Source organism: Anas acuta, chromosome 17, assembly GCF_963932015.1.
Source record: "Anas acuta chromosome 17, bAnaAcu1.1, whole genome shotgun sequence".
Classification (NCBI taxonomy): domain Eukaryota; kingdom Metazoa; phylum Chordata; class Aves; order Anseriformes; family Anatidae; genus Anas; species Anas acuta.
Genome location: NC_088995.1, coordinates 9059549 through 9071554, shown reverse-complemented (window position 1 = coordinate 9071554; position 12006 = coordinate 9059549). Strand labels below are relative to the sequence as shown.

General features: G+C 36.1%; 1 protein-coding gene across 5 annotated transcripts in view; it reads left to right on the top strand.

Moving 5' to 3' along the window:
- Positions 1–12006, top strand: part of CABIN1 (calcineurin binding protein 1) — a 109224-nt gene that overhangs the window by 3508 nt on the left and 93710 nt on the right. For 3 of the 5 annotated variants that reach the window (XM_068653915.1, XM_068653917.1, XM_068653913.1), the window contains exons 6-19: positions 348–461; positions 634–768; positions 1035–1215; positions 2414–2543; positions 3402–3551; positions 4621–4913; positions 5942–6110; positions 6586–6722; positions 7108–7325; positions 8522–8600; positions 8837–9024; positions 9639–9785; positions 10525–10719; positions 11762–11998. In XM_068653915.1, coding sequence (XP_068510016.1) covers positions 348–461; positions 634–768; positions 1035–1215; positions 2414–2543; positions 3402–3551; positions 4621–4913; positions 5942–6110; positions 6586–6722; positions 7108–7325; positions 8522–8600; positions 8837–9024; positions 9639–9785; positions 10525–10719; positions 11762–11998 — 2373 coding nt within the window. The remainder of the gene's footprint in view (positions 1–347; positions 462–633; positions 769–1034; positions 1216–2413; positions 2544–3401; positions 3552–4620; positions 4914–5941; positions 6111–6585; positions 6723–7107; positions 7326–8521; positions 8601–8836; positions 9025–9638; positions 9786–10524; positions 10720–11761; positions 11999–12006) is intronic. The other 2 variants (XM_068653916.1, XM_068653914.1) reach the window with 1 other exon arrangement.

Genomic DNA, 12006 nt, shown 5'->3' with positions numbered 1-12006 from the left:
GAAGTGATATAATGGGTGGGAATTTTGTCCTCTCTTGTTGAAGAGGTTGTTTATCCATAATTTTTTGTTCTTAAGAAAGTTTTGTTAATAACTTACCTCTTCAACCTTCCTTTATCAACCTAAATTCAGTTGAGTTGTACTGAGTTAGTAAGGCTAGTATTCTTTTGGGTGAAGACTTAATATGCAGCAGTAAGTACTATTAAAGGCACCCTATCTTTTCAGAAGCTAGTCTGAAAAATGGTGAAATAAAAGCATGAAATAATCCAATTTTGCTTAAAAATAATAATGTTGTTGTTATATTTGATAAAATTACCCTACAGAATATGTTCTGACTTTTTAAACTACAGGAAGCAGAAGCTTTTGCTTTGTATCACAAGGCTTTGGACCTTCAGAAACATGACCGGTTTGAAGAGTCTGCTAAAGCTTATCATGAACTGCTTGAGATTCGTCTTTTGCGAGAGGTCAGTGACCTTCAGAGAATGAAACTCTATAAACTGTTATTATATTTTGTATGACTTAATTTCTTATTGGCTAATTACAAATGTCAGTGTTCTCACTTGGCAAGTTTTTTGTTGCTATTTTTAGTTTGACTAATTCCTAATACTCATGTTGCATTTATTTTACTGTTTCTAGGCAGTTCTTTCTGGTGACGAGAAAGAAGGGCTGAAACATCCAGGCTTGATGTTAAAATATTCCACCTATAAAAACCTAGCACAACTGGCAGCACAGAGGGATGACTTAGAGACAGCCATGGAGTTTTATTTGGAGGTACAGTACAGCTGAAATAAAATACTGGTGCCTTGATGTTTGCAACAACTTGCCAAAATACAAGTGTACCCGTCTCAGCACACCTTGTTTGTATATAGGTCTGAGTTCTGTGTGCTTTCTGACTTTATATGCTCTCCATTCAGTCCCCAAGCCAGTAGTGTCTCAGTGTAAAACTAAAGCAGGGACTGTTTCTGTAAACAAGCAGTTATGCATGTGACCAATGTCACATCTGAAATGTGACCAATGTTGTCTGTTCTGCTTTCTAGGCTGTAATGCTAGACTCTACTGATGTCAACCTATGGTATAAAATCGGTCGTGTGGCAATAAAACTCATCCGCCTACCTTTGGCTCGTCATGCTTTTGAAGAAGGTCTCAGGTGTAATCCTGATCACTGGCCTTGTTTAGATAACCTTATCACAGTCTTGTACACACTCAGTGACTACACAAGTAAGTACAGTAGTAATCCTTTAAAAAAAAATCTGAAGAAATGTGTAATTTCATGTTAAAATATTGTAACACAATGCAATTGTAAATGAGAAAAATATATTTCTCATAGGCGTGCAGTATGTTAGGATGTGGTGAAGATTTTTCCTTCATGATAAGTGATGATTTGTATGAATTCTGGTTATCCTAAAAATAAATGCCCGGTATGGTGTTTATCAATAAATATGAGTGGATCTGCATTTTGGTGTTGGATCTCTGCTTTTGGTGTTAAAATATCTTTCTTTAAAACAAAAACAAACACCACCACCAAAAAACAACAGCAACAAATACCTAACTAGCATGTTTGTTAGTTCAGTAGACAAAATCACGAGTGGTGTATAAGAGGAAGAGGAAGGGGAATGAAAACTGTCAGACCTCTGTGTTCCATCAAGTGTCAAGTGGGCTATTTTTCACCGAAGGATGTGCTGTTGACATGTTAAGTGTTTGATATGGACTGCAGGACATATTGTCAATGATAAATGAGGTCTGAATTAAGGGTATTTGAATTTTCTACTCCAGAGTCTGTCAGCTGTTAGGTCTTCCGTGACTTGCTTGGCTAACGGGATTTGATCCTTAGCAAGTCATGTTTTGACTTTGAGCTTTGGACTGTGTCTTCTGTAGCCCAGACCAGTCAATAAATTGTCTTTCAGTTTTTAGAAAGAATCACTTCACTGTTTTCAGAGTAACTGTATTGTAAATTCACTTTTGCTCCAGAAGAGCTGTCTGTCAGTCTGGAAGCTGTAAAACCGAATTCTCTTTATGTAGTTTCACATGTGAGCAAAAGCCTGGGCGGGATTCACTGCTTATTGCAGTAGTGGAAGACATTTGATAACCATGAACATGGTAAACATTTGTGCTTTACAAAATTCTAATACCGTTTGTGCAGGATTGGGAGTCTTAAAAGTTAACAAAAAATGTACAGCAAGTGTTTAAAGAAAATTAATGTGTTTTTTTTTTTTCCTAAATGTAATACTTGAGAAGAGGTAATAGGTTGTTTTAACTGTATTTTCATGCATGTCGTTATCTGACACGTTACAAAGCTATTGGTTTTGCTAAATGTCATGTTCAGATGGAGTTTAGTGGTGTATATGAAGCCCGGAAATGGGATCGTTTGAGTGAGCCAAAGTAGCAATTGACCATTCAATTTTCATTTCTCTGTCAGCATGTTTGTACTTTATCTGCAAAGCCTTGGAAAAAGATTGTCTGTACAGCAAAGGATTGGTTCTGAAGGAGAAGATCTTTGAGGAGCAACCTTGCCTCCGGAAAGATTCTTTAAGGATGTTCCTCAAATGGTGGGTGTCATCTTAGAGTCAGTGCTGAGTTTGGAGTGTGAATTTTAGGCTCAGGTAGTTCAGAAAAGCTGGTGTGATATAATGCTTTAAGCTATAACAGTGTCTTGCTGACACTTTTAAACACTTATCTTTTAAATTAAACATGTCAGGGAGAAAGTAGAGGCCCATAAAACTTACGGGATCTGCCCAAGGTAACTGAACTTTTATATTCTAACATCAGAAATGTGAAAACAGAGTATTTAGAGTGAAGATTTAGAAGAGAATGCATAACTTCACAGAAGGTTCTGTTTACTTAAAGAGATCCTGATTTATTAAGCTATCTTAGGGCTGGCTATTAAAATTAATTGCATGCTGAATTAAGCCAAGGCTTTCAGCCACTTGGCTTTTGTTTCTGGACTGTGGTATCTCTGAGAGAGTGGACTATTTTTAACTTTCAAAAATTCATTCCTAGACATGCAATATACAAGATGATTTTCAACTCCAATTTTTTTGTGGTTACGTGAATTGTTCAGAGTAGCACTTTGGAATGAAAGGAGTTTCTCAGCAGTACATTTTTTTTTTCTGAACCATGAATTTCTAAGTTACCACTGTTCAAGAAAGAAAACAGTACCTACCGCTTTCCTTTCATTCCTCAGTATTTGGGAAACAGAGTAGGACAATCTAAACTTATTTCTTAATTTTTAACAGAGCAGAGATTTCTGGTGGTGAACACTTTTACTGTAGGCTATAAGGTTTGCAAAATAATGTTTCTTTAATGCATGTTTTAACCCTTTATTTTTGTTATATTATAGGAAAATATAAAATGAATCTGTCTTTTAAAAAATCAAACCCTTTTCTTCATTTCTTAATATTTCCCAGTGACATGTCTATCCATAATGTAAATGTGAGTACAGCTGAAACAGGAAGAATCATAGATGAAGCACTGGAGCTACGTAAGAAAAGACAGGCTTTGCTAGTGCGAGACAGAGAACCAGACCTCAGACTGGTCCAGCCAATTCCCTTCTTCACGTAGGTCTTCATATTTTCTGTTTCTAACAGGTTTATCAGAAGCTACTTATGCTGACATCTGTGTTGCACTTTAAGCTTATTCAGAAGGCTTTTATTGCTTAAAAAAAAAAAAAAAAGAATACTTCCATATTTTATGAGTAGGTTGTTTTGGTCTGCTTACAATTTTATTGTAAGCCACATATCTATCAACTTTCAACCTTTGAATTAGAACTTTGGACTGATGTTAAAAAATCTTAACTGAGAATGATTTCGCAATCATTCCAGCTGTATTACTGGATTTTTTTTTGACTAGTTTGTACAAGAACTTCAAAGTAAGTTTAGGTTTTAAAAAAACATTTTTTACTATTGGTATGCTGAAAACTTGTGAACAAATTGCTGTTCTTTATTTGCAGCAAGATATAAGGATACTATTAAGTTGTTAAATACTTCTTTATTAATGTATAAAGGGTTATTTTTTATTGCACATTTTCGTGGAACATTGATGGACTCTGCATGTAGGTTGTCTTGCAGAGAAGCTACGTCTACTTGTAGATAAGGGTGATTTTTTACTGTTGTTGATTAAATGCAGAATCTGAAAATGTTTCTTTTGACACTGCTTTCTTTTTTTCACAGTTCAGTACAGAGTAATTTAATTTCCTCAGCAACTACTGCATAGATCTTTTATTCATGAAAGACATTTTCTGAGACTAGGCACACTGACTGACATTTCCTTCCTACTTCAGCTGATGCACCAGTTTCCTCTGAAAACTTTTCTCTGTTGCCATATTTTGTTCTTTGTTTTATAGTGGTGCATTCAAGAAGCAAAGATATTAAGGACCTCTCTTCCAGGCCTGGAACAGTCAATGGTCCACATGACAAGAATACTAGAAGATATTCTCCAGCCTCTCTAGCTGTGTAGCAGATTTTGACTCTCAGATTACATGTATTCTTCTTCTGAAAAAGCTGTTCTTGCTACCTCTAATTATTAGGGAAAGACAATGTTGAATGCTATTAGGCTTGTAAATACAATTTAAGAAATAATGTGACAGGAACTAATGAAGTTATGATACCGTTGTGTTCTCATGTGCAGATGGAAGTGTTTAGGAGAAGCTTTACTTGCCATGTATCACCACCTCACAACATGTGATCCTCCACGACCCAGTCTGGGAAAGAGAATTGATCTGTCAGAGTACCGAGACCCGGTTCAACATTTGATTGTTTCTCCTACCTCTACTCCTGTCAGTGTTATTCAGCCAACTCCTGTCAGCACTAGTGCAGTGGTGACAGTTGCAGATCCTGTGTTATCTTATACTCCAGCAACAACTAATTTTCCAAGCCACAGTCAGAATGTATTGGAACCAGGAGCTACTGTAGGTGAGCAAGGTACTTCAGTTTAAGATTCGTGATTTTTCTAGCTTATCTGGGTACTAAAAGCGCTACAGAAAAGCACTACAGAATACACTGGGAAATACTGTCTCTGAACTGCTTGTTGGTGGATTCAGAAACTTTTTAGCGTGTATAGCATAGAACACAACTTCACTTTTTTTCTACCAAATAAAGTTATCTGTTACCTGTTTGCACTGGAAAAGGTAAGCCACCTATACTGTCTGAAAATCACTGACTGGCAACTCAGACATGGGATGAGTGTTCAGGACAGTGGACTTCTTTCCTATCTAATGGATCTGGGAGTCAGGTTGGTTTGTTTTTAATTGTTACACCAGTGCAGGAGTATCTAACCCCTCCTTTTTTTGTTCTATTGACTTATGCTTCTAATCTCAGACTGAAAAAAGGAAGAATCATATCTCCTTTCCAGCAGTGTTGCATATCAAACTGCTGATGGTGTAGAGTCTTGGATTCCTTAGAAATGAATGAGCAATTGCATAAAAAGATAAGACTTGGTTATTCCGCTTTTATGTGTAACTTTAAGGACCTGAGAGAACCAAGCTGTCAGCTATATTTATTTGAAACTTGTAGCAAGAGGTTTGAATATTTTATTGTGTAGTTGTATTATGTATTTACATATCTAAAACTCTCAAAGAATTACCAGTATTGATATTCATGCGAATTTACAAGTAGTGTTGGAGGTAAAGGCAGACTCCTCTGATTCTCATTGCAGAAGCTTCTTGAGACTAAAATAATGATTTCTAATGAATAATTAAATGCAGAGTTTTCAGTAAGAAGTCTGCTTTTTGCTTCAGAACAGCATTTTTAAGCAAAATACCATAGCCAGTTTATATTCTGTTATATTCTGTTGTTTTTTAAAAAATTTTATGCTGTTTTCAGAAGGAAAATAGAGTATTCTATTCTAGAGTACCTTCTCATTATTTTTTTCTAAAAAGGTTATCCACTTCTTTGTCAGTTTAATCTGTCAGTATTTCTTTCTTTCTTTTTTTTTTTAATTCTGTTTTCAGGTGATATATCTGCAGGAGATAAATCCAAGAAAGGGGTGAAGAGAAGGAGAATTACAGAAGATAGTGGTGAAACAGCAAAACGGAGATCTGCTAGAGTCCGAAACACTAAGTGTAAAAAAGAGGAGAAGGTTGACTTTCAGGAGCTATTGGTGAAATTCCTTCCTTCCAGGTATGGTACAGAAATAACTTACATCTTGGGAGTATCAAGAGCTAATTAGAGGAGGCTGTTTGGGCTTCAGGTTGGTTGATGTGGCTCAACCTTAAAACCACTATATCCATGCTATTTTTTAAAGGACATGCAATGCAGTTTCTCGTAAATTTAATAAAACTGTTTTTAGTGAAAACTACTACAACCTAATTTACAAACTAGAAAGCTTTTGTTAATGTGAAACAATTAGAAGACAATGCAGACAATGGTTTAGAAGACAATTAGAAGACAATGTCAAATTGGGCAGGATCAACAAACAAGGTGTTCTTGGTTTGGACAAAATTTGGGAACTGGATGTAAATTTGAGTGTGCTTCGGTTACTGTGCTTTCACAATTAAAATATACACAATGTGCCATGCTTATGTTTGGTTTATTCGTGAAATAAAGAATGATGACTTTGTTGGTATAGTGTTTTTTGCCCCCCGCTTTTATACAGGTTAAGAAAATTAGATCCAGAGGAGGAGGAAGACCCTTTCAATAACTATGAGGTGCAGTCAGAGATCAAAGAAGAGAATTTCCAGCATGTTGGACCACATAGAATGTCATTTGATTCTACAACTTTTATGGAATCTGGTAAGGATTTCATTATAACAACCTTTTCTCTGTTGTTTCTTTCATCTTGTATGCTTTATTTTCTGTATTTTCCTATCTTACATCTAAAAGATGCAAATAAATATGCTATTTAAAAAGTATAACTTCATGGCGAGGAGCTATGTTGATTGGTAATGTAATTTTATTGAAGTCTTGGAGACTATTTACTGTGTGTAAGAGCTGTATTGCATGGAGTTTCCCACTTAAGCATATTAGGATACTTAGTTACGCATTTATGCAGTGCAGGAGGACTGCTGTGGCCTTTTTGTAAGCTTAGTGCAAAATATGCTGTTGAAACTAATTTGTTTCAAATCATGGTTTGTCTTGACCTCAGTCATGTTTGGCTTTGTGTTTATGTGCTTTCTAGAGAAACAGGATGTTCATGAATTCTTGCTGGATAACCTAAACAATGGTGGGATCTTGGAACTCATGATGAGATATTTGAAAGTCATCAGCCAAAAGTTCCTGGTGAAGTGGCCTCCTGGCTTGTCTGAGGTGGTCCTTAGCATCTATAATAGCTGGAGAAAGCACAGCAGTAGTCTTCCCAATCCGTTACTGAGGGACTCAAGTAATCAGCATATCAAGGTAATGCAACATTTTTCTGTATTACACTTTCTGTTTCGTTGCCGCCATGTTTCTCTCTGTGCACTGAAAGTACCTAACCAAAATCCAGCAATTAGCTGCAGGCTTTCCTTAGCTCTTTCTGGGGAGCTGCTTGTGCTAGCCGTTGCATCTTCCGTAAACTGTGGTATACCTACTGCAGCTCATGTAACTGTTTGTTCGTGAGCTCCTGAACATATCTGTGTGATACTGTATGCAAGAATACTCTGTATATAGACAGCATGTGCGTATATAAGCGTATAGATGTAATTTGTATGTTAGATACTGTTAGATAGTTTTTATTCGTTTATTCTGTTGTTGCTCTTTCTTTTCCTTCCCTCCCTTTGCTTCTGATATGACAGAATTATGTTTTGTTCACATTGTTTGAGGGTCAGCATTTCTGCTCTAAATAAAGTAAAAAAAAAAAAAAAAAAATGCAGGCTATATTAGAAGCAAGCTACAGTGACAAATGGAAGTAAAATAAATATGTATTTAATATCAAGTGTTTCTACTGATTTTTCTGAAAACTGTGCTCCACTGATTTAGTTTAAAAAACCAAAAACGTAGCATTATGTAGCAGATGTTAAAATTTGTATACATCTGGTATGATGTATACAAATTCTATTGTATTTCTGTGTATTTTCATGTATACATACCCTTTTTCTGAACAAATTTAAATGTTTATAAATGTGTTTATTGGGTTGTCACTATGATTGCATAACATCTTGCTAGTATGTAACACTTCGTGTTATGCCATTTAAAAGAAGAGAAACCATGAGGACAGTGACTTTAATCCTTGAATGTATTTTAAACTCATTCTCTAAACTATCCTGAGTGTAATAAGTTTGGGGTTTTTAAGGCTACAAAGGGCTATTCTGGTAACATGCACTATGGACCTCTGAAACTTTTCGTAAGCACCTAGATTTTACAGACAGATCTGTAGCCCTGTGAATGTAATCAGCAAATAGTATATTCTTCACTGCACAAAACCACCTGGTAGATATCCATGGTGACATGATTTTTATCATACTTCTGAACTTTATCCATCAAGCATTAATAAGCTGGTAAGACTAGAATACATATTCAATCTCATGGAGATGATGACATTTTTACATCTCAAATGTCAGTGCTGCTACCATATTCTGAATTATTTGTTTAATATCTTTGTACTTCTTTTGCAGGATATGATGTTGATGAGCCTTTCCTGCATGGAACTGCAATTAGATCAGTGGCTACTGACAAAAGGAAAGAGCTCTACAGGTGAGAGTCAGGTGTTTCTTTCCTCAGAATAAAAATGCTATAGGTAAATGAAGAAATTTTTCTAGGAATTCACTGGATTTGGGAGTTATCTTTTCTTAAAATACAGAACTGAAAGATGCGTATTATAGGTCTATCAATTGTTTGTCTTCAAGTAGATCAGTACTTTTGAAACATTTGTATGTGGGACTCTTTTCATGGGATGCTAGTAACCTTATCGTAAAACAATTGATTTGCAGTTGCTCCCCGGAATTGCCCTGCTGCCTCTGTCAATGGAAAGTTTGGTCCTGACTTCCCAGGAATTCATTTCTTGGGAGACCTTCTTCAGCTGTCATTTGCATCCTCACAGCGAGATTTATTTGAGGAAGGCTGGATGGAGTTTGTCACTCGGGTGTATTGGCTGAAAGCTCGCTTTCTAGCACTTCAGGTTTGTTTTATGTGTGATTTAAAAAATAAAACTTCTCCCAGCAATTAAAAAGTAATGTTGTCCAGAAATGCTGCAGTTAATTTGGAAAATGAGAGTTGTTTTAGGGCTATTGCCATCTTTTCTTCAGATACAGAGTTATCTTCTGCCTGTGCAGCTTGCATTTCATTTCATTTGTGACCACTCAACTTCAGTATGTACTTCGGTTGGACAGAGCAAATGGAATGCATTCACTTTGCAGAATGAAAGAATGTTTCTTGACTCAGTGTTTTGATTTGTACAAATGGAAGGATTATTTCCACTGTTTTATGCTTCTGTGTTCTTAAAAGAACGGTATTTTAGTCAATCTAAATTAATCTTTCATATTCATGCAACTTGAATTCTGTTTCTCTGATTTGTTTTAACTCCTATGAAAGTCACTGCTAAGATGCATTTATTTTTTTTGGTTTGGTTTGGATTTGTTTTCATGTGGGAGGATGTGCAATAATCAAACAGGCAGTGCCTGCACTGAATTTATACACTTTGTACGTGTTTGGAAAACCTTGCTGCAGACAAAACTGTTGAGGTTCATTGTGTGTTTTCTCTTTTTTTCTCTCCCCACTGTACTGTGTCTGTAGGGAGACATGGAACAGGCACTTGAAAACTATGATATCTGCACTGAAATGCTACAGAGCGCCACTGCAATGCAAGCTAAGGCTGACAATGAATGCATCACAATACGCTTACCTAATCTACATGTTGATTCTGTTGTTTCTTTAGAAGAGGTAAGAATTGACTTGCAGTGTTCTACCTCTTCCAGTTTCAAAGGTCATCTATGAATTAGCTCTTTTGTCATGGAAATATTACCATATCTTTTCTAGATTTTTTTTCTAAGAGTGAAGGAACAGGTTCATAGTTTAATGATGATGTTATGGCCAACATCTTTTCAAGCAGATGCCTTTTAGAGCTGTTTATCCTGTACAACTTAAGATTGATTCTATGCAACATATTTCTATTAGAACAACTGTTAGGTGCGGCAAAAAATTATTAAACCAATGTTTTATTTTCTGTTCTATGAACATAACTTTCACTGATGGCTAAATGAGCTTCTTACTTCAGCAGTCAATTTTTTCCACATAATAATTTGCATATATATTTAAATAAAAGGTTGTCCATCTTCTATTCTTTCTGTTGCTGTTTTGGGAGATAAACTCCAACCCAGGTTATGCCAACTTCGCTTTGAAGTCCATTTGATGGATGTATATTTGCAGTGTAGAAATGCATGATTTGGGAATTTGAGACAAAAAATATAGTCATTATAGCACTATAGTCATGTACTAAGTAATAATTTAAAATATGTGGAACAGCTTAAGTGTTACACAGTAGGTGTTTTCTTCCTGTTTTATGTTCCTGGATGTAACTGTAGAGTTAACATAGCTTTACAGCTGAACTGCTAGGTAAAATGCCACTAGTCAAATGTACGTAAAGACAAAGGTTGGATTGTGCTATCTGTGATGTTTACAGATTGATAAGAACCTAAAATCTCTGGAGAGATGCCAGTCTTTGGAAGAGATCCAGCGACTGTATGAGGCAGGGGATTATAATGCAGTGGTGCATCTGCTTCATCCGACTTTATGTTTTAATGGTTTTGGAAGAGCAAAACATCTGGAATTTGTAACATCCATACCAGAGAGACCAGCACAGCTGCTTCTCCTACAGGTTTGTTTTGTCCTGGGAACAGGATGAAAGGATTTCTAGAGTGGATGTTAATGGTTAATGAGTCTTATTTACAAAGCAGAACATGGAACCGAATCTGTAAATGGTCAGAACAGCATAGTTTTATCAACGTCATTAGAAGTATGTCAGTTTTTGCTAACTGAAGATGTGACTGAAGATACAAGATGTCTGATGTCTATTTGAAATGGCCTGGCCAGAAAAATTCTAAATTCAAATAAACTTGAATCATTTGCAGAAACATCTAGTGTCTGGATTCATGTTATCTGCATTTGCTGTGAATACTTGCAGCTTTTGTTATTGTTGACTGTTGGTGATTTACAGCTGTTCTGAACCTGAAACTTAAAAAGCTATGTAGCATATAAATGATTTTTATGATCTAGTGTACCTGTCCTGCATGAATGACAAAGTGTTAATACATATATCCAGTATAATGGCTATAGATTTAGTTCATGTGACACTGAAAATAAGTGTATGTGTGACCTCAGCTATTGGAATAGTTTGAGCCTGTCAGGTTTTCAAGGGGGGGAAAAAAAGGCTGCACAAAAAAAAAGGACTGATTTTTAGGTGGACTGAGCCAAATCTGACAGTTTCCATGCCATCTCATTTACCCAAACTTGGCAAAGTATAAAGAAGCAGGAGGATGTTGATCCAATGCTGGCCTTGTAGTTGCCGCTTTGATATTTATAAAGTTATGGTAAAATGGTTGCACAAGATCATAAACTGCATATGGTTAGAATTCATTAAGCCTGTAGACATCACCTTCTTGAAAATTTGTATTTCATGCCTCTCTTATTCTAGCAGAAAGATTCAGTGATGATATTCAGAAATTTAGATCCTGTTTGTATGTTTATCGTCCAGGGCCCATGCACCTCCTGTTGTCCTATAATGTGAAGGTGTTTTCTTAAACTTAGTAGAGTAAGCACCTTACTTTTACACAGTGTATTGCTTTTCTCTGCTGTGTGTTCATGTTTTAAAATAAACCCTTCATCCTTACAATAGACTTGTTCATATTTACATTCCCTAGGACTCCCTGCTCAAACTGAAAGATTACAAGCAATGTTTTGAGTGCTCAGAAGTTGCCTTGAATGAAGCAATTCAGCAGATGATGAATATGACAGCAGCCTCTGCTAAAGAAGAGTGGGTTGCTACGGTAACACAACTGCTCGCAGGAATAGATGGTTCATTGTCGTCAGACAGCAGCATCCTGAAAGATCCTTCTATAACGCCAAGCCTCGTTCGATTAACAACCAACCTGATTCAGGTAACCTG